Consider the following 25,995-nt stretch of genomic DNA (forward strand, 5'->3'; position numbering starts at 1 on the left):
CCTTGAACCCCACCTCCCTGGCAGCATTTCAGAAAATCGGGGCAGCAGCCCACTGTGAGCATCGGGCTAGGACTCACAGGACCTTGGTCCTAGTTTCAGATCGGTTCCTAATTCACAACTTGGCTTTGACGTTTCATGGGCCTCATTTCATGATTGGCGATATGCCACCAGTCTCTATGCACAGAACTCACAGCTAAGTAACTGGGGTTGGGGAGCGGCTCTGGATGCCACTGCCACCTCCAGTTTGTCTCCTAAGTCTATGACTGTACCTGAAATCCCTGCCACTGCTGCAGTTGCCTGGGAACAGAGTCTATATCACAAAGGCTTTCCTTGAGGGGTAAAGTAGAGAGGAGAGGCTACTGTTTTCCTCCAGCTTGAAACCAGTGTCTGAAATGATCTCTGAGATTTATTTCTGCTTGATGCATACCTTTTAAGTCCTCAGATCTGATACAGGACAAGTGAGGTTTAATAGGATGGGGTGGAGGAAACCTCAGGTTCAGAGTGAGGTCTATTCAGTGCTGTACTGGCAGGGGACAAGCCTGGGATACATGGGAACAGCAGGGATATTGGATTCTCAGGCTGCTCAGAGGACAGCTAGAGAGTGAAGTGCAAACCTCTTGTTATGGGGTATCCATACCAGGTGCTTTTATTTATTTATTTATTTTTTGTCTTTTTGCCATTTCTTGGGCCACTCCCACGGCACATGGAGCTTCCCAGGCTAGGTTCAAATTGGAGCTGTAGCTGCTAGCCTATGCCAGAACCAGAGCAATGCAGGATCCGAGCCACGTCTGCGACCCACACCACAGCTCATGGCAACGCCGGATCGTTAACCCACTGAGCAAGGCCAGGGATTGAACCCGCAACCTCATGGTTCCTAGTCGGATTCGTTAACTACTGCGCCACTACGGGAACTCCTTTTTTTTTTTTTTTTTTTTTTAATTGTGCTGCTTACCATTTTGTCAGGGCAGCAAAGCAACATCTCCTCTTGGAATCTAGAAGCAGATTACGGCTCAGCTTTTCAGCCCAGAGGAAGGAACAGTTTCCCTCTGCTTCCATCTCTTGGTCACCAGTACCATCAAGCTTTTGCTGAGATGCCTGAGATGCAAGGCCTCCCCCCCTTCCCCTTCCTTCCTTCCTTCCTTCCTTCCTCTTTCTTTCTCTCTTTCCCTCTCTTTTTTTTTTTTAACTTGTCATCTCAAAAGCCACAAACATCTGCTGAGTGCCTACAGTAAGACATATGCTGTGTGTTTAATCTTGTATTCAATATTCCCAGCGACCCTATGAAGGTTCCTATTCCACGTATGGAAATGATGAAACAGAAGCTCAGAAAAGGTTAAGAGACTGTGTCAAGTCAGCAGGTGAGCTGGAGACAAAAATCTTTGTCTAACGACACCATATCCAGTACCCTTTTCTAATACTTCAATATTCTTAAAATGTACCTGCGGAAATCTAATTAAGATAGGCCAAAAGTATTAATGTGTGAATATTCACAGCCTTCTCCCCTACCTCTATCACTGAAGAGAATTCTTCTTTTGAACAGGGAAAGAAGCAGAAGGATGTGTGCCATGTATTTAGAGAGGTTTGGTGGCATATTGGCCAGAAAGAGACTGAAACAGCTGAGGTAAGAAGGAATCAAAGAAGACAATGCTAGTCCTAGAGAAATTCAAAAGATTTGATGACTGATTTTTTTTTTTTTTTTTTGGCTGCTGGACTATATGTCATTGCCTAGGACATTTTATTGAGACTGGATCACATGGATCCTCATAGATTTATTAAGCTTTCATAATTAAGATCAGATTCGGTCAGAGGAAAACCATGTTTCTCAGCCCAAATATTTAAGTAAAATCTGGAGTTCCGTCGTGGCTCAGTGGAAACTAATTTGACTAGCATCCACGAGGATGCAGGTTTGATCCCTGGCCTTTCTCAGTGGGTTGGGGATCCACTGTTGCCATGAGCTGTGGTGTAGGTTGCAGACAGGCTCAGGTCCCTTGTTGCTGTGGCTGTGGCCTAGGCCGGCAGCTGCAGCTCCGATTCGACCCTTAGCCTGGGAACCTCCATATGCCTTGAGTGCGGCCCTGAAAAGCAAGGGGAAAAAAAAAAGCAAGTAAAATCCAACATTTCAAGCATTAAGGGATTGAAGACCAACAACGTAATTTGTTCATGTAGGTAGTTTATGTCGTTTAACAGATGTCTACAATCAGATCTTCAGATTCCAAATTCAGTGCTGTTTCTCTTAGTCCATGATGGGTTTTCACATCTTTACCAATGATATTATGAAGTGAGATGTGGGGGTCTGGGAAGGACTCCACGAGAAATGGGGACAAAGTCGAGGGTGGATGATTTCTGGTGAGGATTCCATTTCTGTCTGGTCTGGTGCCCGGTCCCCATCTCACCCTCTGTCTCCTTCTGTTTCCCAGAGCAAAAAATCAAACACAACTACCCCCACCGCCTCCCCCACACTTTCCTTATCCTGGGAGAAGAATGCCCTGAACTGGTATCATTTTTCCCCAGCTTTATGCTTTGGGTCCACAGAAAGATGCTTTATGCCTTGGTATCATTCTGGCACAGTGAATGATGCAGAGAAAGGACCTTGCATCTTCCCCAGGAGCGCAAGATGGGGTGGGTACAACGATGGCCACTGTGTCTCCAGAAAAATCAAGTGGGTCATAGAATTCCAGCCTCTGCTGAAAGAGTAATGCCAAAATAGGTAGTCCACCAGAAAGTGAGAGGAGGACCTCCCAAGCCTTCTGGGACAAGCTTAGGGAAAGGGGGCTCCAGGAGGGGGAAGGGCAACCAGGTGAGTCCTTTGTAACTATGAGTGCAACTGGCCAACCTCTGGCTAGACTCCAGTGGTGTTAGGGTCGGAGATCTACACTCCGCCTGTTCATTTTATGCTGCTTTAAATTCAGAACGTTGGTTTCCAAACTTTTTTTTTAATTAAATAAATCTCTAGGCTGCCTCAGCTGACCTAAAGGAGAAAATCAGATTTTTGTCCATTCTGAGCATTATGAAGTTCTGGTTTTTCCTCCTGGTACTTAGTCTCTGGGGTGGTATTTTATGGAGAAATGGGAGAAAGAACAAGAAAAAAGCAGAACTTGGGGTGTGGGGGGGAAGGCAGGTATTGCCCAGCCTGCAGCCCCAAGTATTCCAAATGGTTTTCACCATGTCTCTCCCTCTCAATTGTTTAGGTCTCAAATAATTGTCTTCTGAACTCAAAGGGCAGTGAGGCCCCTGAGAGGCTCAGGATGGCTTTAGCTGTCACTAGTCTTCTTGCCATGACACCCCTATTCCTTGGGCTTATGCTTCTCTTTGCCAAAACCAATATTGGGACAAAAGACAGAGGCAATACTATTTACGATTTTTAAATTTCCAGGGGCAAGGTAGAATGAATCAAACAAACTCTGCTCCCATTTTACCCTTTTGAATCCTTTTACCCTCTTTGTAGAAGGGGTTTGAACTTGCCTCACGATAAGACTCTTAAAGGCAAATGGATTTTAAAACTCAGAGAAGAGCTCTGAGAAAGTCAAGTAGTCAACAGTTATCACCCTGATCAGACATTATTTAAAGTATCCATTTATTAGCAGGTTCACTTTTAGAGCGCTGTCGCAAGCCACATTCAGGTAGCGCGTGGAGGGGTGCTGAGACAGATCTGCGTTCCCCCTGGGGGCGGGCACTCAGACCACAGGTAGCAAACGCTGGAGCTGGTATCCTGGCTGAAGTGGGGAAAAGCCACGGATCGCGGCCCTGGGAGAGGGCTGCGATCTCCCAGCCGAGGTACGAGCCTCAGCAGTTAGGGTCTGCGACTCAGTTGGGGGTTGGGGGGTTGGGGGGTGGGGCTTGGCTTTCCTTTTGCAATGGGATTCCTGGGTTCGGTAACTACATGCTTTTTGCACAGTTCTTGACGAGGGGACCCAAAGTGCTGTTAATGGGAGCTTCCCCAGCCGCAGGGATAGGGTATGTATCAATGGTGGCACCCGGGGCAGTTGGTGCGTTTCAGACCCCCTGCAGCGCACCGGGCGACTCTTGAAAGGCCTCCAGTTCTGGTGATCGTATCCAATTTGATTTTTGGAAACCCACCACAGTTTCATTAGGCTTGGGGTGTGTGTGTGGTGTGTGTGTTTTCGTGCGTGTTTTGGGAGGGGTGGTCATGTGACTGTCAGTCGCTCCTATCTAGGTATCAATTAAACCCAGGCCAGCCAAGACGTAAAATCAATGAGCGAAGCGACCACGCTGCCCTGGCCTTGCAAAAGACTGCAGAGTCGGAGGCCAGGGAACTGTGAGCCCAGCGCACCAGGGAAAGAGAGGCGAGAACGCCTTTCGCCCCTGCTCGGCCACTGGGGGACGCAGTCACCTTCAGCGTAGGGGAGCGGGGAGACCAGAACCCCGCTAGCGGCTCTGGCCGCCTGGCTCCCTCCAGCGCGCAGCCTCCGCTCGTTCTCCCCGAGAGCTGCACCCGGACCCGGCACCTCGCCGAGGTCGCCCTTCCCGAGCTCTGGCGGCGCCCCCATCCCGCTCTCCCCGGCTGCAGCCTCCAGCTCGGCACCCCCTCTGCGCCTCTGCCGCGCCCCTCGCGGACCCGCCCCCTCCGTCCTCCTGGTGCGCGCAGTCGCTGCCCGTGCGCCCTGCCTCCTTGCGCGCCCCGGGCGAGCAACGATGGGGAAGCCGAACCCAATTCTCCGCCGCCGGCTTCCCGGCCCGCGTTGCTTACTGCCCGCCAGCCCGTGACGCCGCGGTGCTGGCCGAGACACAAAGACCGTGGCTGGGGCCGCCGGGGGGCCGAGGCCTCGTCCGGGGGCCGCTGCGAGTCTGAGCGCCATGCGAGCCAGTGCCAGCTGCCCGCTGCCCAGGAGGAGCCCGAGCGCCCGCCTCCTCCGGCTTGCGCTGGCCGGAGCTCTGGCTGCATCCTGGTGGGCGCCGCTCAAGTGAGGGCAGAGCCCGACCCGGAGCGGCCAAGGCCACAACCGCTCCAGCCCCCGGGGTGCAGCCGGGAGCTCGGACCCCGGGTTTCTCTGGAGGCGGGGACTGGCGGGCTCCTGAGCCTTCCCGAGGCGCGGCATTGGAGGCCGTGAGGACCACAGCCGGAACGGAGCGGGAACCGCGCGGAGCAGCGTGGACCCGGCGGCCGGGAAGCCTTGGAGGTAACTTCGGAGAGCCTGGGACAGGCGGGGGGAGGGGGGGCGGGAGCGCACGTGTGCCTGTGTGTGCCAGTGCGAGGTGTGTGCTCCGTGTGCCAGTGGCCCGCCGCACACGCGCGCAGGGTGTGAAGTCTAGGGCTGCGGGCGCGCCTCCCTGCTTCCCCTCGGCTCCGGAGCAGTGGGGGCCGCCCCGGCGCCGGGTGTCGGGGGGCGCCGTCCTCGGGGCTTTGATGGAGAAAGGTGTGTGTGTGGTGCTGGGCTGGACCAAAGCTAGTAGAGAGATCGGGGATTCTTGAAGCGAATCAAGGGGAAAGGACCATGCAGTTTGGGGCAAGTTTTCATGGCTGAAAATTCCCTTGTAGATCACAAAAACGGTCTTTGGAGGGTTAATTATGCGAACTCTGTGTGCCGAAAGCCTGACACACCAGAGGCGCAAAGTGAGCTGGAAAGCTGGACAAACCCCAGCTGGACCGCCCAGTGCATCCAATTCTTAAATTGAGATTTCCAGTCACATTGACGTGGAAGGGGATTGTTGTTCCTCCGAGGAGAAAAGGATTGTTCAACTCCACCTGCCAGGAAACACAGAAGCCAGGCCTGGCGGGCGCGGACATGCGCTCACACGCTGTCTAACTCCTGCATATGCAGCCTTCCCTACCTGTTCCGCCATCCCTCCTAAGCGAGTATTCCTCTGGGCTACCGCATCCAGCCAGAGTTAATCATTCGTCTGCTCTCCCGGAGGCGTCCCAAGCTTCCGGCGGCATTTGAGCTGCTTAACAGTAACGGAGACCAATCCAGCATTGTTTTGCAGCCTTGTTAAACAGTTGTGTACCCGGTGGGGAAGATGGTTGTATTCAGGCACTTCTTTCAATGGGAATGAAGTATCGTTTGCTGAAGACCTAAGGTGGGGGGTCCAGAGTCTCTGCGATAAACAATAGAGGTCTATCTCAGAGGCTTCGAACCCATTTCTCTTGTGAATGAGGCATTTCATTTGGGAGCAGAGACCATGCTGCTGCCCTCATGGCCTCCATCGGGGAGCTTCAGTGCCCCAGCCGGCTGTGATGTTATACACAGCAGGAAGAGTTGCCAGGAGGAGTTTGGGAGCAGTTTATGGGGTCAGCTGTGCACCCCTTTCTCCAGCGAACAAGCTGTCAACCACCACCTCTCCCAGATGGAGATGGTGGGTAAATGATCCTGCCTTCCCACCTCTGTGAACACCAGCATCACTGGAGTATGCTCTGCAGGTAGAAGCCAGCAGACTGCTGTGGCCATAGGATGTCTTTTGGAATGAGGCCCTGGCAGCAGTATTTTGAGGACAGTTGAAATAAGAGAAGGAGGTTGAAGAGCATGGGGTGCCTGATGCTGGAGGGAGAGTCGTAAGGCCCCCTTTTCTGGCCTTTCTTCCTGTATTTCAGAGGGAGGAGGAGCAGGAGAGGGAAGGCAGAGTCTGCAGAAAGAGCAAATGTAGAGATTTTCTTAGATTTGGAGCCTGGAAGGAAAACCTTGAATGCCTGGTAAATATAAGTCTGATGTTTGTATGTGTTTGTGCGTGTCTGAGAGGTTTGTATAAATCTGAGACTGTGTGCAAAGAAATGTCAAATTGCAGCGGAAATCATAGATCAGTTTATTTGCATTTCTGATGAGTTTGGTGAGGAAGTATTGTAGACCACCTAATATGTAGAAGACCGACAAAGGTTTCTTTGTTGGCGATGTGTTCGTTTTGAAGTTTACATATATAATGCCATTTTTTTCCTCCTGGCCAATGCTAGAGGCAAAATTGATGTGACTTTCCAGCTTCCAAAAGCCTTTGTAGCTATTATCTCTCTGATAGTCCCTCTGAAACAGTCAGTTGCTCCCAAGAGGTTAAGATGTCTGTCCTGCCTCTGTCTATCATACACAGATGGGTCTGGGGGGCTTCTCACTCAGGATTTCCAAAATCAGCCCTTTCTCAAATCCTGACAAATGCGAAGCAGAGACCAGTGTTGCAGCTCTGGCTCCGTGCCTGCTGGGCAGGGATCTGATGACCAGGAGAAGGAAGGGGAAGGCCCTGCTCTCTGTTCCTGCCAAGTGGTGATGTGTGTTCTCAAACTAGCTGGGAAAGGTTCCAGGTTCCTCTGTGGCTATGCTGCTAAAGCCCACTGATTAGCTTTCCCAGTGACATTTGGAGCTTACCTGCAGACTTGGTGTAAATTAGGATTTAAAAAAAGAGAGGGGCGTTCCCATTGTGGTTCAGCGGAAATGAACACGACTAGTATCCATGAGGACGAGGGTTCAATCCCTGGCCTCGCTCAGTGGGCTGCGGACGTAGCTCAGATCCGGTGTTGCTGTGGCTGTGGTGTAGGACCCCTAGCCTGGGAACTTCCATAGGTCTCGGGTGTGCCCTAAAAAGACAAAAAAGAAAAAGAAAAAAAAAAAAAAAGGGAGGGGTATGGAGTTTAGGGATAGGTAGAGGTTGTTGTTGGTTAGCCTCAGGCATCCTTCTAACTCATGATGTGACCTCACTAATTTACTTAACTTTCTGCATGTTTATATAAAATGAGAACATCGGGCTAGATCATTCATTCCCCCCCCACCCCATCTCTCTCCAAGAGTAGGACTCTTTAAGTTGAATCTTATATAAAAGTTAAGTATATGGCGTTCCCGTCGTGGATCAGTGGTTAACGAATCCGACTAGGAACCATGAGGTTGTGGGTTCGATCCCTGGCCTTGCTCAGTGGGTTAAGGATCTTGCGTTGCCGTGAGCTGTGATGTAGGTGGCAGATGCAGCTCAATTCTGGTGTTGCTGTGGCTGTGGCGTAGGCCGGTGGCTACAGCTCCGATTAGACCCTTAGCCTGGGAACCTCCTTATGCCACGGGATCGGCCCAAGAAATGGCAAAAAGACAAAAAAAAAAAAAAAAAAAGTTAAGTATATGAAGCAGACTAAAGGTAAGGGAGGAGCAAGGGCAGCCTGTTTCACTCCCAGGGCAACTTCTGAAGCCGCCTTTCAGCTGCCCAGAACATGGCGTGAGAAGCCCTGGAAAGCTCTTCTCTAGAATGTGTGTTTGAAATGAAATATTGGGGTTGCCTAGTTCTGTGTTAGACATGTGTCACACCCCTTTCACTGGCATCTGATCCCTCTTGATGGCTGGTTGACCTCCTCCAGTGAGGGCTCCAGGAGGACCATGACTTCTTCGGCCCCGAATCTCCTAAATCTGCCAGTGCCTGGCAGGTCGGTCGGTCCTTAGTAAATGCTTGCTGAACGAATGAGGAAATGAGGGAGTAAAGGTATTTTGACCAAACAGGGACTGATGGGGGGAAGCACGACAGTGTAAATCTTAGGAGGCCAGGGACTTGGATTTATCTGTTGTTATATCTCCACTGCCTAGAACACTGCATACAACTGGCAGATTCTGACTCACTTTGCAAGAAAACCCTCTGAACTCATTAAAGTTGTTAACCTGGAAGCCATTGCTCCAAGAAGTAATCAGCAACATGTCTATGGTGGCTATTAATCCTGTTCATGAAGATTCTGACTCTTTCTTTCTCCTTCGAACATAGAGAATTGCATTTCCCTGATCACTAGAGATTGGATGTGGCCTTGTGCCTTGTTGGGCTGGGAGCTTTCAGAGTTAGCAACAGCCTCACTTTTGTGTCCTCCCTTTTCCTCTGCTCCAAGGACAGTTAAGGCTCCAGAAGGACAAGTCACGGCTCCCCTCAGCCTGGGTCCTGGACGGAAGGTGCCGTGGAGCAGAGCCCCTGGCTGACACGTTTACGTGGATAAGAAATAAGCCATCGGTGTTTTAAGTGACTGGAATCTGGGGACTGTCTTGCTGCAGCATAACTGAGCCCATCCTGATAGATGCCACGTGGAAAGAGCTTAAAGTAGGGCTGATTTGGGATCAGAACACCCCAGGATAGCAGGAAAATCAGAAGTTCCTGAGATAGGGCTTCATGGGGATTGGGACCTGGGCGTGATCACCACAGTGAAGCGTGTGGTTGTCAGTGTTGCTGGTTGGAGGGTTCTCTTGGGAACTCCTTTAGAGAAGGACGCATGATAACCGAAGCCCTGATGCATGAGCCATAAAATGCTGGTTTAGTAGTTCACTGGGAAGAACGTGGATCTGATAAATGCACTCACGGATCAGGGAGTAATACCTATTAGAAGCCAGAGAATAAAAAGTTATTTTGTGAGCTTGGAATTCAACGTGGGCGCATTCGTGGAGTGAGCTGATGGCCAGCATCATCTGACTGTGCTGTGCTGAGGTTTCCTTCTTTATCCAAGTTCAGGACCTACCTGCTGAACGCACTCTATACAGACACATGCTTGCCTTTTAGGACCAAGCACTTGATTTGCTGGGCAGTGTTACTGTAGGATTTTTCTGCTGCTCTGTTAGCCCATGTTCTCAGCCAGTGGGGCCTTTCATGGCAGCCTTTTCTACTGGCTTGGCCTGTGAGAACAGGGTCCTGAAAATCTCTCAGCCAAGCTGCCCTTGACCACCCGCTGTGCCTTGAATGTTCCCCTGTGTGCCTTCTGTCTGCTCTGCCCATTCTTCCTGCCTTTCCCTTCGTGTCCTGGGGAGTGGTTTTGACTTCCAGGGGCTGCGTGCTGTGATTACTCCTCTTCTGCCTCTATAGCATCCCTGGGATTTCAAGAAAGGAAAATTTTATGTAGGATGCTAAACATGCAAGTTTTATGGTGACTTAAGGAGACTTCAAGTAAACAGCTGAGAAAACAAACCAAACAAGGTCAATAGGCCAGTAGGAATGGATGGGAGTCCTTTGAGTGTGAAGGGCTTTGGAACATCATGGAAGCCTGAGGACTGACAACAGTTGTGAGAAGGCCAACCAAGGGAGACAGGGACTGGGGGCCTGTCTCCTCCGGACTTGAAGAAAATGAAAAGCCATTGGGCTTTGTGGCACAGGATGGGAAGCAGGTAGTGAGTGGGTGAAGGTGGGGTGGGTAGTGGGTGGGGGTGGGGGTGGGGGAAGGTGAATAGTGAGGGGGTGGGGGGTGGGGGGTGGGTTGGGATGGGTAGTGAGTGGGTGGGGATGGGTGTGGGGGGTGAGTAGTGAGTAGGGGGGTGGGTGGAGGTGAATAGTGAGGGGGTGGGGGTGGGGTGGGGGTGGGGTGGGTGGTGGGTGGGGATGGGTAGTGAGTGGGTGGAGGTGAATAGTGAGGGGGTGGGGTGGGTGGTGAGTGGGGATGGGTAGAGATGAATAGTGGCGGGGGTGAGTGGGGATGGGTAGTGAGTGGGTGGGGGTGGGGTTGGGGGTGGGGTGGGATGAGTAATGACTGGGGATGGGTAGGGTGAGCAATGAGTGGGTGGGGTGGATGGGGTGCCCTCTTGTCACTCCATGGCCTGCAGACAAGCCTGTCTTCACTGGTTGCCTCCTATGCAATCTACAATGCCTGGCACAGTTTTTTTCTTAAATACAGGTGAATAGGAGCAGATACTCATCCACAGGTGATATTTTTTCATCACGTTTTATTTCTCACAGCTCCTCGTAGTTCCAGAAGGAAGGTCCACTTGGATGTCCCAGGCCACTTCAAATACACCATGTACAAAATCAGTATTACCTCCTTCCCAAAACAGTGCGGACGGGGTGGAGAGTGGGTGGTTGTGGGCAGTGGGTGAGGTGGGTAGCTGGCTATGGTCTCTCCTCTGTCCCACTGCCATGGGCTCACTTCCTGCACCGTGTTGTGACAGACCCCGTGCTGGTCTCCCTCTCCCACTGAGCTGTGAGCCCCTGGAGGACGGGGGCAGTGTTGTGTTCCCAATCTTGTTCCAGTGACTGGCACAGAGCTGGCACGGGCTGGGCAGGGCCATAAGGCTGCCGTGTGAAGGAGGGAACGAGTATAGCGTGGATGATTCAGAGGGCACCCATTCTGCAGGGACGGGATGGGGGTGGCCTGGCTCTGTAGCTGCTGCCTGATGAAAAAAATTTAATGATTCAGTCCCCCATAACCTCCATCTGAGTCAGCACTATGGCCACTGGAAGGATCCTTAGCTGAAAGACAGCGTCCGGAGCTAGGGAGGGACCTTCTGTTATTTCCTGTACTTCAGTATAGGAAGGCTTAACTTGAGAAGCCCGTGAGACTGTTGGATGTTACTTAAACTACCAGGGATCATCAATGCCAAGATACATCCATCTAGAATTCCCAAGCCCCTGTCAAGGCATTGACCCTACCAAAGCCTCTGGGCGATCTTTATAAATGCAGGTGTCCAGGCCCTGCCTCAGATCTGCTGAGTCAGAATGGCTGTGTCTGAGTCTGGAGCCCTCTTGTCCCTCGACGTTTGCAAGAAGGTGCTTGAGGAAGGGGAGATCCCTGGCAGAGACCACGCCCCCATCCACAGGAAGGATTCAGGTCCTGGAGTGAATGGTTGGAGGACCTAGGTCAGACCGGTCCCCAGGGGCAGGGCTAAGGCCAGTGGGAATGAGCAAGAGGCTGCCTTGGGAGCTGGTGACTGTTCCATGTCTTGGGGCTTTGGTGCCCTTGAAGGCATAGGTCAGGGCTGCTGTGAGCTCTGAGGATGAGGACATGACAGTGTGGGCTTCCATGTGTCCAGGATGTTAGAACATGTTTCAGGATTGCAGTACAGGAGAGTCATTATTCAGTCACCAGTTATCATTCTCAGATGGCTAGAGGGGTCTAGCTGATAGGCTGGGCAAAGCAGATCTTACTGTTATCAACAAGAGCAAAGCGTTTGCTTTCTGAGAAGGGCTGCAGCCTTTCCAGCTATGAAAAACCTTCCTTCCTTCCCTGCATGCACTGGTCGTCCGGGATCTGGACCCTTGATAAAGATGTAGCACCCCCTCCCCCCCCAAGATGTCCATGTCCTAATTCCCAGAACCCGTAAATATATTGCTTTACATGGCCAAAGAGACCTTGCAGGTGTAAGGTCAGATCTTGAGATGAGGGGGTTATGCTGGGGTTTCCAGGTTGACTCAAGTAATCACAAGAGTCTATAAATGGAGAAGAGGAGACAGAAGAGTTAGAGATTAAGATGTGACCACTGGAGCAGAGCTCAGAATGATGTAATTGCTGGCTTTAAAGATGGAGATTTCCTTTAAAGATTTCCTTGATGATGAGTCAAGGAAAGCAGGCAGCCTCCTGGAGCTGGAAAATGCAAAGAAACAGATTCGCCCCTAGAGCCTCTAGAAGGAAGGCAGCCTGGCTGATGCCCTGATTTTAAAAACCCATTTAGACTTCTGGCCTCTCGAACTCTAAGATGATAAAACTGTGTGCTTTTAAGCCACTGTGTTCACAGTGATTTGTTGTAGCAGCAATAAGAAGCTAATGCAGGACAATCTCTGAGATGATCCGTATTTGCCTCCGACGTGTCAGGAAGCAGCACAACTTTGAGGCACCAGAGGCATAACTGCCTGACTTCTTCTGGTGGCAGTGGACTTTCTGGGAAATTTGATCACATCTTCACCTTGGTTGGTGTTCCTTGAATTCTAAAACTCTACCCTCTCTAAAATGAACCCATGGAGCCCAAGTTCCCATCGACTGCAGTTTTGGAAACACAGTAATAAAAGTTCTAAACTGTCCGCAAAGGGCAAATAGTCACTGCGACCACATAGCCATAGCCAGTTATAAGGTGGTCACACAAAGGATCTAAACTATGCATTTACATCTATCGCTGAGATAAAAACAGTTAAAACAACACATAGAAAAATGGCATACCATTTCCCCAAATGGCATATATAGGAAGGCAAGGAGAGTTGGAAAAACTTTCCTAAATGAGAAAATGAATCGGCAGATTCTCCTTTTTCCCCTGCCTTGAACAAGAGGGTTCTTATACTCTGAGCAAACATTTCAGCTTCCCCAAAATGGTGTCTTTCTGTACCTTTCCATTCAAATGGTCATTGTCATCTGGTCCAGGGCCACACCTCTTCCTGGCAAGTCAAAGGACAGGAGGGGTGATTTTAGGTGGAAAGATGGGAAGTTGAGGGAACTCCCAGATCTCATTATTAGTTTACTCTAAAAATGGAACATGAGCAGTGCCTGAGCATTAGAGAGCTATTTTTTGGATATATTTTGATAAATAACAATCATTTTGGAGCCAAATATTGTATCAGAGATGGTACACTAATAAGAAGTGTTTATTTGCACATCATATTGTGTGCAGTGCCTTCCTGGCTGGCCAAACCTGTCAGTCATGCTTTAACCTCAGGCCTTTGCACTTGCTGTTCCTTCTGCCTGGGATGCTTGCCTTCTTCCTTAGGAAAGGCAAGTAGGCACATAATTTGCTCCATTACCTATCTAGGAACTTCATTCAAATGCAGTCTTTCCCCTGAAGGCTTCTTTGAACATCTTATTTAAAATTGCACCACCTGCCCCTGGCCCCATATTTTTCTACCCCCCCCCCATTTTTCTCCATAGCACTTTCCATCATCTACGGTACTATCCATTTTACTTGTTATTTTGCATATTATCTGTCTCCCCACTGGACTGTTAGCTCATGAGGGTAGGTTTTTTTGTTTGTTTGTTTGCTTTAATATCCTGCTGTTTCTCGTAAGTAAAACTATGGCTGACACATGCCAGTTACAAAATAAATGTTTTTTGAAGGAATAAATGGATGTCTCATTTGACCTCATTAGTAATCCCAGGAGGACTTGATCTATTCCTCTTCCAGATGAGAAAACCGAAGATCAGAGATGATAATTCACTTCCCCGAGTTTCCACCGCTGGGATTTGCCTGCGCATCCTTTCTCTTTTATTTTTTATTAGAAAATCACATATTCTAAACATTTAAGTAATACAGACCTAAAACAAAGGAATGGAAAAAGCACCGCAGGATAATTTTTATTAACATTTTGGTATATAAAGTATTTATATAGATAATTTTATATCATATTACAGTATGCCATTTAGTAGAATGCTTTTTCACTTAAAAACACATAATTAAAAATTGAACATGTCAATACGTGTATTTCTGCCACATGGCTTATTGATGGCTGCATGATATTTCATCGTGTTGCTGGACTACAGTTTTATGTAGCCAATTGTTAGCTACAATTTTTTTTGATAAGCAACATTAAAGAGAATGTATTCCTAGTGCTTTTTTTTTACACATGTGATTATTTCCTTTAGATAAATACATAGAAGTGTGCATATGTTTTATTTAAAGAATATGCATATTTTCAAGTTGTTATGCAAATTACTTCCTGTAAAGATCACACAAATTTCTCTCTCTCCAACAATGCCTGGGAAAACTTATTTTCCTACGTTCTCTCCAATGGTGCGTGAGTCTTCCTATGGGTTTTCAGTAGACAAAAAACCCATAGCATTTTAGTGTTTCTTTACCTCAGAAAGAAAATAGTATTTTTATTTTTTTTCCATGTGTTCATTATATAACAGTCAAACAAACTGCAGTTTGAATTTGCTTTCTTGGTTTTTCAGATGTTGCACTTTTTTTTTTCTTTGACTACTGCCCCTTTGTCTCTGGGGCTGTTTATTCTTTCTTACTAGCATTTAGAGATTTCTATAAGATGCAAAAAAGTTATGCATTTTTTTTCAATTTTTGTGATGTTTATTGACAAAGTTAAGTCATTTTCATTTATCCAAGTTAATCAATCTTTTTATTCACAATTTCAACATTTGGACTGTTGCATGGAAAATCTTTTTACAACCTCAGACTATCTTGCTCCTGGCTCAGATTTTCTTTTCATTTAATTTCTTATTTACTCCTGTATATGGCAAGGAATGAGAGCAAACTCAGTTTTTTACCAATCGGTTAACCAGTTATTCTAATGATACTTAACTACTGACACACTTAAGTTTTACTGAATAAACTATTATTTTCTCATCGACTTGAAATGCCACCTTCACCATAGAGTGAATCATTTCACCTCATATAGAGAAGCATTTGGGTATGCTTCTGGTCTTTTTATTCCGTTCCATTGATTTATCTGCCAAATTATAATTATAGGAACTTTGGAGTAAGCGTTAACATTTGTCTCTCCTGATAGATTGCCATTTTGATCCAGAACTTTTAACTAATTGACATAAAACAAATAACTATTTAGAGTGTCCCTCTAACACACAGACCTCTTACCATAGAAAGGCAAAAAGGACAAAACAAAATCAACAACAAAAATCTGTCTTTTCTGTTTTCTTTGTAGTTACTCACCTTTTAGGGTCTTAGTGATGCCGGAAAGATGTGACCGGAATCCAGGTGCTTCCAGTTCATGGCAGTCAAAGAATGACTCCTCGAACCCACGCAGGCAAAGTCTTTATTAAAGAAAAGCAGGAGTTCCCATCGTGGCGCAGTGGTTAACGAATCCGACTAGGAACCATGAGGTTGCGGGTTGGATCCCTGCCCTTGCTCAGTGGGTTAAGGATCTGGCGTTGCCGCGAGCTGTAGTGTAGGTTGCAGATGCAGCTTGGATCCTGCATTGCTGTGGCTCTGGTGTAGGCCTGTGGCTACAGCTCCGATTCGACCCCTACCCTGGGAACCTCCATATGACGCGGGAACAGCCCAAGAAATGACGAAAAGACAAAAAAAAAAAAAAAAATAATGATAATAAAGAAAAGCAAATAGCTCCCAGGGCTGCTGGGATCGGGGAGAAGAGCCCCCTTCTCTATTGTCCTATAGGGGTTTTTATTCCTTAAAGATGGAGGGGTACCAACATGGGGTCCAGAAAGATGTGGTTTTCTCCCATTGGCTTGGCTCATTACCTCTCTCGGTCTTTGTCCAATAGGGTTTTGGGGGTGGAACTGTCCCGTAAGTTTGATGATTTCTTTGTCCTTCTCTTCCTTTAGACTAAGTCACCATTCCTCTCATTCCTTTTCTATTAGTTGAGGAGTGGGTTAGAGATTAAGGTCTAGGGGGGAGGCACATTTTCTACAGTAAACAGGCCTGTGGGGAATTACTTTTTTTTTTTTTTTTGGCTTTTTGCCTTTTCTAGGGCCGCTTCCGCGGCATATGGAGGTTCCCAGACTAGGGGTCCAATCGGAGCTATAGCCCCCGGCCTACGCCAGAACCACAGCAATATGGGATTCGAGCCACATCTGAAACCTACACCACAGCTCAGGGCAACGCCAGATCCTTAACCCACTGAGCAAGGCCAGGGACCGAACCGGCAACCTCATGGTCCCTAGTCGGATTCGTTAACCACTGTGCCACGAACTCTGGGAATTACTTTTAATATAATAAAACAAGGCCTGTGGGGAATTATTCTCTGAAGCCCTTAAACCATAAATGCTAATCAATAGCCATATCAAAGGATGCATCGAAGCCTATGCTCCTACACTGACTACCTGAGTTAATATTCTGCCTCGTTATTTATAAAAATTTTCTTTTGACTCCATTTTTGACAGGTCTAAGTGGGAACTCATTTTTCTAGTTTTTAACTTTCACCTTCATTTTTAATTATTACATATTTTTAAAAATGCAGAAAATACAGAAAATAACTTGAGATGTCCATGTACCACTGAGATTAAATAAGTGTTAACATTTTGTCATTTGCACTTCAGCTTTTTTTTTTTTTAAAGAAAAGAATATTCTTTTAACAAAACAGGACTTTATGCCCATATCTTTCTCTATTTTTATTCTTTAAAAAAATATATTTTTAGTTTTACTCTTTTCCAGGTATTTCATTCACCTCCTTCCCATTTTAAAGCTTTCTTTTTGCTTCTGGTATTCTTCAGTTTCAATATGATATGTTTTGGTGACTATGGCTGAATTCGTTTTTCTGTGTCTTATTTGAGATTGATGTTGCTCTTTGAATTTGAGGGTTCATGTTTTTAATTCTGGAACATTCCTCAACATTATCCCTTTAATTATTGATTTTCCACCATTCTCTCTTATCTTTCCTTGAACTCCTATTAGATGTTTGTTAAAACTCCCTTGCTCTATGTCTCTTAACCTTGATCCCAATTTTTTCCTTTTCTTTCTTTCTGTTTTCTTTCTTTCTTTCCTTCTTTCTTCCTTCCTTCCTTCCTTCTTTCCTTCCTTCCTTCCTTCCTTCCTTCCCTCCTTCCTTCCTTCCTTCCTTTCTTTCTTTTTTTCTTTCTTTTTTCTGCCATGGAGTACAGTGGCTTGATGTGGGATCTCAGTTCCCAGACAGGGATTGAACCCAAGCCACAGCAGTGTAAGTGCTGATTTCTAACCACTAGACCACCAGAGAACTCCCCTAATCTCATACTTTTAAAATCTTTTCATTTTTCTGCAGTGCATCATGCTAAATTCCCTTAAATGTGTCTTCCAGTTCACCAGTGTTCTCTTCACTTGTGTCTAACGTATTATTTGATCTGTCTGTTGTGATTTTTTATTTCCATGGTAATGTTTAATTTCTAGACGCACTATTTGGTTCTTTACCATATGTGTGTTCATTTTTCAACAGTATTCTTTAAGTTGAATCTCCAACATTTTAAAATATCTTTACCGATTTAAAATGTACTTACAGCTTTTTGAAGATTGCTGTTTCATTTTGTGTTATTCCTGAAGTTCCAATCTCCCTGACTATTTTGGGTCACTGTTGAATATTTCTTCTTGTGTGTTGTCATTTTTTAAAAATAGCATTCAAGATTATTGTGGCTTCTTTCCTCTGTAGGGTACCCTTAATTGTCCAGAGCAGTTTTGCTCTTGTTTTGCTTGTATCCAGGGATGTCACCAACATGGAACCTATTTTCGCATTAATTTCTTTTTAAAAAATTTTTCATTAAGTTGATAAGTTGATTTCCTTAAATTTCTGCTGTACAGCAAAGTGACCTTGCCAGTCATACACACACATTCTTTTTCATTAATTTCTTAACTCTGGAGTTCTTGAACCATCTGGCAACATAAATTGAGCCCTCGCGTATTTCAGGCACTGGCCCTGTTTTGCATTCTAAGGGGGCAACTTTTTACTTCATTTAATCAAGAGCCCAGGCAGAGGCTAAGTCTCCTTGTTTCCTGTGCTCATGAGCAGATTTTTTTTCTCCATTTCCTACTTTCACTTAGAGAATAGTCCTGTAAAGCCCTCACCTTTATGTAGACATCCTTTCCACACCACCTCTTCTGTTCTAACTCAGTAGAAACTTCTTGCCCCAACTCCCCTGGAGCAGCTCCATGACCAGCTCTTCTGCTTACCTCTGTGATTCTCAATCCTTTCTCTGTTTCTGGCACCTGGACATTTACTTTGCTCTCTTGCAAGCTAAGCTGCACACATTATGGAAAAAAATAAGTCATATTTTATCCAGCATTTCTAGGTGTTCCTAATGGGCGTCTTGTCCCATTTTCTAAGCTTGCCTTCTTGCCAAGTCTGGGAAATGCTGCCTGTCTTGACTTCTTAATCAAGGGCTTTGCACTAGGGTTGAGCTCTGTGGGGGATACATCTTAGCAAACAGGAGCAAAGCCCCTTCCCACCTGCCCTCTTTAGCAGTTTTCTGGAGGAAAATTGCTGTTAAGAGAGAAAAGGGTCTCCTTTCGGTTCGAAATTTATTACAGGTGACACAAAGGATGTAGAAATTCCCAGCCATAAATGTTAGATTCATAGGAGAATGCCTTCTTTTTATAGTTTCATTGAATCCATAGTTTCACGGAATCACAGGAGCAGGCACCATCCTGGGGGAAAAAAAATCCAAAACACCAAGTCAGGCCAATACCCAGGCTGAAATTACACAAATGCTGCAGAGAAATGCTCTTCAGCCTGCTTTTCCTGAGCATGAAGTGGGAACATTGTGTCCGTACTCCGTCTCGGCACATTATTTCAGAGTTGGAAAGATCGCTCTATTATGGCATACGGGAAAGCTTTAATAGGAACACTTTATAACCGAGTTTTGCTAATCCAGTTCGAGGTTTGTTATCATTTGTTCTCATCAGATTTTGGAGTTGTTGGCGGAAGGGAAGATGAAACCTTGAAGGGGGTTGGTGGAAATGAAATTCATAGAGCTTGTCTTCTGTCCAGAGATGCATGCAGCAATCCTGGAAGTTAAACCCCTAAATCGTATCTTTTTTTTTTCTGCTCTGTTTTGATCAATATCAGATGGCCACACTTTGAGCAGTTAAAAATGCATAAGGTTATGAACATGTGGACATTCCCTTTGGCCTCATAGACTGGACAGCTACATTTGTCATGGCTGAGCATGGCATGAGAGGGACACAGAAGTGTCATGAGGTAGGGGGAAAAAACAATTCAGCATCCGGTTCCTGCCCTTCCCTAAGCTATAGACTCCTGTGCCGTGGAATCAGCCATGGCCCTGGAGCTAAAGGGGGCCAGGGTTCTCCTCCTGGCTGTGTGTATGCAGGACGTGTTGCAGAGGGAAGAGAGTGTGGATCCCAGGCTGTGCATCCTGTAGGCGAGATGCCCACCTGAGCCTCAGGCTTGGCTCCTTCGGCACCTGCTGTGTTGGTGCTCCCAGCTCCCACTTCCTGCAGAGCTGAGTCCAGATGCCCAGCCCAGATTCAGCGCCCTGCCTTCTCCAGATGCCCCCTGCTTGCCCAGCCCACCTCCCTCTCTTCATCTCCGCCCCGCTGCACCTTCACCCCTCCTGCCCTTCACTCTGGAATTGGCCTCTGCTTCCTTCCTCCAGACCATTAAACACCCTCCTGCTCTTTAGCCTTTGAGGCCATTGCAGATGATGCCTCCTTTGCAAAGCTGGCTTTTCCCATTCCCTGGGGCTCACAGTCATCTTTCTCTCCCCTGGGTTCCCATCTGCTTCTCTGGCACCTATCAGTCACTTTGCACAGACACTTGTAAAGACAGGTTAGGCGTCAGGAGCCCTGTGTCTGGGGCCGATTCTGCCACTAACTTTCCATGTGGCTTTGAAAAGTTATGGCACTCGACCTTGTTTTCCAGTTGGTTAAATCGAGGTGCTTGGCCTGGGTACTCCTTATGGTCTCATTGGCCCTGACCCTAATGAGTGTTTTCTTCTCCCAGACTGTGGGCTCTGCCAGGGCAGCACCCGCATCTTTTGCTGTGATACCTTGCATAATGTCCTGTGCACACCAGGGCTCAGATGACTTGTGTGGGGCTGAATCCCTGCAGAAGCGTCAGTGCCTGCAGAATGCCTGCAGAGACACGAGACACATGCACAGGATGGGTGTCAGGTAGGTGACAGGGAGGGGCCAGTCTGGGCTGAGAGGAATGTGTGATAAGGGACCTCAGAGGACACCCCCATTAAGTCTGAATGGACAATTCCAACCTCTGGCCTTCAGGGCGTCTTCATGGAATCAGTTTATGAACTTTCCTTTTATTTAAAAAAGAGATGAATAATGAACTCTGCAAACCACTTGCTATTTTCCTTCTGAGGCATAATCCAGGCAGAGGCAGGAACTCCTGGATTTAATGAAGACCCCTGAAAGCATGTGATTGAGGACAGAGTTTTCTACAGTGGGAAGCTAAGTCTTTGAGGAGATTGGAAATGTAAAAGTAGAGAGGCCAAAATGCTGCTTTAGGCACCACAGTGTCTTGTCCTGTAGAATGGAGTCATTTAAAAAAAAAAAAAAAAAGCTTTTGTAGTCCTCCCTCATCACCTCTAGGAGGCGCTGTGAGGAATCAACCGACAGACCACAGACTAACAGATTCCCACTGCCACAGCTGTTCTGAAAGTGACAGCTGTCATTTGGGAGACACTTCATTCAATGCTGTGCATGAGCTTGCTAGCGGACCCATTGTTACAGGTGAGGAAGGTGAGTTTGGGGGCTGTAGGTAACCTCCCGGAGGTCTCGGAGTTAGTGATGGGCGGGGCTGGAATCGGTGTGCCCCCATCACCCAGCTCAACCTCTCGCAAAACCCAGCCCCTTTGCTTTCTTTTTTACCCCTTTTTAAAAAAAATGTAAGTATAGTTGATTCACAGTGTTGTATTTCAGGTGTACAGCAAAGTGATTCAGTCATAGATACATATATGTATACATATATATTCATATCCATGCATGTGTGTATATATATTAGTTTCCAGATTCTTTTCTCTTATAGGTTATCACAAAATGTTGAGTAGATTTCCCTGTGCTATACAGTAGGCCCTTGATGGATATCTTTTATTTTTTTGTCTTTTTAGGGCCGTACCTGCAGCAGCAGATGGAAGTTCCCAGGCTAGGGGTCGAATCAGAGCTGTAGTCGCCAGCCTGTACCACAGCCATGGCAGCACAGGATACGAACCTCATCTTCCACCCACACCACAGCTCACGGCAATGCTGGATCCTTAACCCACTGAGTGAGGCCAGGGATCAAGCCCATGTCCTCATGGATACCAGTCAGGTTTGTTAACTGCTGAGCTAAGACGGGAACTCCTGGTTGTCTATTTTATACATAGCAGTGTGGATGTGTTAATCCCGAACTTGTAATGTAACCCTCGCCCCAATTCCCCCCTTGGTAACCACAAGTTTATTTTCTATGTCTGTGTGTCTATTTCTTTTTTGTACATAAGTCCATTTATATCATTCTTAAAAAAAATTCCACATATAAGCAATATCATAGGATATTTGTCTTTCTCTGTGCAGCTCACTTCACTTAGCATCATAATTTCTTGGTCCCTCCACGTTGCTGCAAATGCTGGCCCTTTACTTTCCAAAGCGGGCTTTTCAACCCCTCAGTCTGAAGGCCCACGTTTCAGAAATACCTGGGTGGTTTAAAAAAACCCTGAGATTTTAGGCTTGTTCCCAGGAATGCTGATTTAATTGATCTGGGATTGGGAGGCCAGATCTCAATATTTTTTAAACCATCCAAGGCAAGCCTCTCCTGTGTAAGAAATACTATAACCAAGGCACAGCCAGAGGCTTGCAGAGCACAGAAAAGGGAACAACTAATTCAAACTCTGGGATCCGTGGGAGGCTGGGGGGAAGAGGGCTGTTTGAGGAGGGCCCTGGAGGGGAACAGGATTTCCAGAGTGTGGGCAGTGAGAGGGCACAGGCCTCTCTGTGGGAAGCAGAAGGGACATAGGAGATGCAGGTAGGGGAGGCCTGGCCCAGGCCGTGGGGCTGAGCTGGGCGGTTGGCTGGGGACTGCTGGGATCCCAGTGAGGTCCTGAGGGGTCTGAATTCCACGTGCCCAGCTGCCCATGAGCTCCCTGGACGGTCTCCCTGGCCCTGGGGGCCGTGGCTATTACTCAGCAGGTAGCTCCCGGGTGAGTGGAGTGGGCCGCGCCGTCCACCTCCCCGAACTCTGTGGGGCTTTTCCTGCCCCCCGGAGGGGCTGCAGCCCTGTGTATGGTGCTGCCACCTCCAGGTAGATCCTGTGATTCAGGAGAAACCTGCTGCTTCCAGACGATGTGCTGGGGCTTGGCCTTCCAACACCAAGGCGGGTGGTTATGCTGGCACCTGGGGCTTTCGCCAAATATGTATCAGTTTGAGCGGGGAGCTTAAGGATATTCAGGGCTCTCACGGCTGAGAGCCCCATGGGAGAAGCGGTGTGGATGAGAGAGAGTGTGTATTTGCATGTGTCGGGGGGTGGGGAGTGGGAGCGAGGATGTGTGATGGAGAGTTGTGTGTGTGATTGTGGGTCTGCGGTGTGTCTGAGTGCCTTTGTGTAAGGATGTGTCTCTGTGTCCATGTGAATATGTCTGAGTGGATGAGTGTGTTGTGTGAGTGTGAGTCTGTGTGTGTCTCTACATACTTGCACCTACACGTTCCATGGCAGCTACACTCAGCCCCCAGACGTTTCGTGCTACTACTTCTTTCTTCTTCTCTTGTCACTGAGAAAAGAGCTTGGGCTTCGTCTCTCACCAGATTTGGCTTCAGATGGGGCATCTCTCTCGCTCTCAGTGTCATTCTTCCAGCCTCATTTTCCTCATGTCGCCTCTATAGGTTGAAGAGCCTCTCTGCAGGCTGCTGTGGGCCTTCTCTGGAAAGCCCCAGTGCACACAGTAGGTGGTCAGGCTGTAGTGCCCGCCCCACTCAGCCTCCCCTACCAATGCATTTCTCTCACTTGGCGGCGATGCTTTCCCTCCTCCTGGGAAACAGCCGGGTACTCCTTCCACAGCATCCTTAGCCTGGGCTGTCGTCTACTTGGGCTCCTCCCCCAAGATCAGACCCCAGGCAGTGGATGTCACCCTCTGGATTGTGCAGTTATGTCCCTTTTCCGTTCCCCAGTTTTTTTCATTTGTAAAACAGGAGTGCCCTTCCCACACCACAGCACTGTTTGTGTGGCCAAAAGAGCTGGCCCGCCAGGGGTCGTGTGCTAGGGGCTGGAGCCCATTACACGGCTAGAGGGCCTGGAGATCTGCTTTTCCATTGAACCTTCCCCTTTTGCTCCTTATTCCTCTCAGCCTTTTACTGGCAATTGTTGAAAATCTACGTGGAGTTTCGATACGGTGATTAATCGTCATATGCACACGTGCCAGGCATGTGTCGTGCATCCATTTGTCCCGGGGACATGGGGGAGGCACACGCCTACCCCCCAGCCATTCATAATCCCCTAAATTTTGGTCCTTATAAAAAAATGGCTCAGGTTTAGCACATCGCTTGTATTTCCTTATTCACTTCAGGAAATACGGGGCTTGGTTTTTCCAAGTCCTTTTTGGACCTGGGATTGATAAAATTTTAGCCATGCCACATAGTGTCGAAAGATGAGACAGGAAAGTGGTGTCTTGGTTTGGGGGAGGCGTGGGGGGCGGGGCACAGCGTGGGGTGGGGCTGCAAATCCAGTTCTGCTTCTCGTTGCTCCTGGTTGCTGCCTTCAGTTCTCCAAGGCTGTTTCCCCATCTGTTGGAGAGCAATAGTAAGACTGTTAATAAGAATTCCAGAAGAGTACCTCCGAAAGGGCTTTGTTTCACCACAACTGCAAAATAGGATGTGCATGAGTTGGAGTGGCTCTTCCCTTAATTACATTCATTTGTCCTCCACTCTGCTTTCTGTGCCTGTTTATTTCCTTGAAGATCAAGTGTGGCAGGTTGTCCCCACCTTCAATAAATCAGAACATCCTGACACACAGTGCTTCCATCCGCCGGATCGGGCGGCTGGGGCAGGGCAGGGAGAGCTGCGTGGGGAAATGTGGGCTTCCTGGTGACTTGTTCTGGGTGGGAACAGAGCCTCCTGGGGCTCCATTGCCCTTTCCACACAAGAACATCCAAACCACTGGTCTCTGCATGTCCCCGCCGCAGACATTTGCAGAGAGACCTCATTAGTGCGTTCAGATGCCCGTTGGGAGGGCTCCCCTCAGGATGGAGAGCGAACTCATGGTCCAGAGCCGCTGAAATTTAACCCAAAGAAAAGAGACTGTTTCCCTCGAAAACAGGCTGGCTGTATGCGGGCTGAGTCGGCTTTGAAATCAATAAGTCAGTCGTCAAAATGCCTTTTCTAAGCAGGCGTGACGGGGGAGGCTAACGTGTAATTGGAGGTTTCCTTATAAACCCCAGAACCTGGGTGCACGTTTATCCATGATGAGATTAACTTTCTCTTGTGAAACTGTTAAGCTTTTGGTTTGATGTTTTTAATTTTCCCATCCAGGGGTCATTAATGTAGGTTTTTCTTTCCATTTCAAAATAAGGTTAATTATTGTTTGGTGATGACAAAATAACATGTGCTCATGGTAGGAATTTTGGGAGAGAAGGGAAATTATAAAGAAAATATTAAAGTTGCCTATAAAAAATGAGAACTGTAGTTGAATAGGAAGGGGCAAGACGGAGTTTTCTGGGGCAGGGGAACATTCTAGATCTTCGTAGGAGTTTGGGGTGTAACACAGGCATATGCATTTGCCAGAACTTCAGCAAATGCACACTTAGGTTTTGTGCATTTCACTATATATAAATCTGATATTAAAAGAGAAACTCTAAGCAATTGTTGAACTTGAGTTATTTATATGCATGGTGAAATCTTTAGGGGAAAGTGTACAGATGTTTGCAGTTTAATTTGAAATGCATTAAAAATAAGATGGCTTGATGAAAGATAGATGGGTAGATATGAAATAAAGCAAATATAGTAAAATGTTAATGGTGAAATCCAGATGGTGGCTATGTGAGTGTTCACTATAAAACTCTTTGAACTTTGCTGTGTGTTTGAAAATTTGCACCATAAAATATTGAGAAACAAAGATTACTAATTCAGAAAGAAAAATCCCGATTTACACTCCAAACCTAACCACCATTAACATTTTGGTGGAGATCATTTTCTTTCCATTTCATTTCCAAAAAATATATACTTTTATATTAAGATCTTACTATGTATACAGATTTACTTTCATATTTTCTTCATGCAGTATTGTACCACTGTTTTCTTTTGTCACAGAGTCTTCAATGTGTCATTTTATACCCAAGGTACAATTTACATGGAGTAAACTTTACACATTTTAGCGCTCAGTTCTGTGAGTTTTGACAAATGCCTACACGCACGTAACCACCATTCCCATCAAGATGTGGATGAGTTCCGTCATCCAGAACAATTTCTCTGTGTCCTTTTGCCAACACCTTGCCTTCCATCCAGCCCCTGGCAGCTACAGGTCTGTTTTCCAGAATACCATAAAAGTGGAACCATAAAAGGTAGCCTTTTAAGTCTGGCTTCTTTCACTCAAGCGCAAACATTTGAGATTCATTCAGGTCATTGTATGTACTAGTCATTTGTTACTTTTTTTTTTGTCTTTTGTCTTTTTAGGGCCTCACCCATGGCATATGGTATATGGAGGTTCCCAGGCTAGGAGTCAAATGGGAGCTACAGCTGCCAACCTACACCACAGCTACAGCCACGCCAGATCTGAGCTGCATCTGTTACCTACACCACAGCTCACAGCAATGCCGGATCTTAAACCCACTGAGCAGGGCCAGGGATCGAACCCACAACCTCATGGTTCCTAGTCAGATTCATTTCCGCTGCGCCACAACAGGAACTCCTCATTTGTTCCTTTTTATTGATGAGCAGTATTCCATTGTAAAGACGTACGTTAACGTAACTTTAATGTGTGTATATCATAACCCATTTTATTTATTTATTCCCCTCTTATTTGTATATTTAAGATCCCCCC

At 47.2% G+C, this 25,995-nt stretch overlaps 2 protein-coding genes across 5 annotated transcripts in view; both read left to right on the forward strand.

The window, feature by feature from the left end:
• The first annotated feature begins 3,956 nt into the window (after positions 1-3,956).
• Positions 3,957-24,253, forward strand: LOC146401600 (uncharacterized). The gene is made up of 3 exons (XM_084970551.1): positions 3,957-4,049; positions 4,287-7,401; positions 21,270-24,253. The coding sequence occupies exons 1-2, from the start codon at positions 3,957-3,959 to the stop codon at positions 5,067-5,069; spliced, it is 876 nt and encodes a 291-aa protein (XP_084826677.1). The 3' UTR covers positions 5,070-7,401; positions 21,270-24,253.
• The window catches only part of MINAR1 (membrane integral NOTCH2 associated receptor 1), a 39,057-nt gene continuing 17,256 nt past the window's right edge, over positions 4,195-25,995 (forward strand). For all 4 annotated transcript variants that reach the window (XR_014810303.1, XR_001303880.3, XR_014810304.1 and 1 more), the window contains exon 1: positions 4,195-5,138. The gene's annotated coding sequence lies outside the window, so the exon portion shown is untranslated. The remainder of the gene's footprint in view (positions 5,139-25,995) is intronic.

Source organism: Sus scrofa, chromosome 7 (assembly GCF_054392235.1).
Source record: "Sus scrofa isolate SSC_HxYL_T2T_F1_AM1 chromosome 7, Sscrofa_HxYL_maternal_Yorkshire_Landrace_v2.0, whole genome shotgun sequence".
In the NCBI taxonomy this organism is placed as follows: Eukaryota; Metazoa; Chordata; class Mammalia; order Artiodactyla; family Suidae; genus Sus; species Sus scrofa.

Excerpts from the sequence above, each read along its gene's own strand:
- LOC146401600 (XM_084970551.1), top strand. The coding sequence starts at position 3,957 with ATGTATCAATGGTGGCACCCGGGGCAGTTGGTGCGTTTCAGACCCCCT. Across the intron at positions 4,050-4,286 it reads GGCCTCCAGTTCTGGTGATC|CGCACCAGGGAAAGAGAGGC; the intron begins GTATCCAATTTG and ends CTGTGAGCCCAG.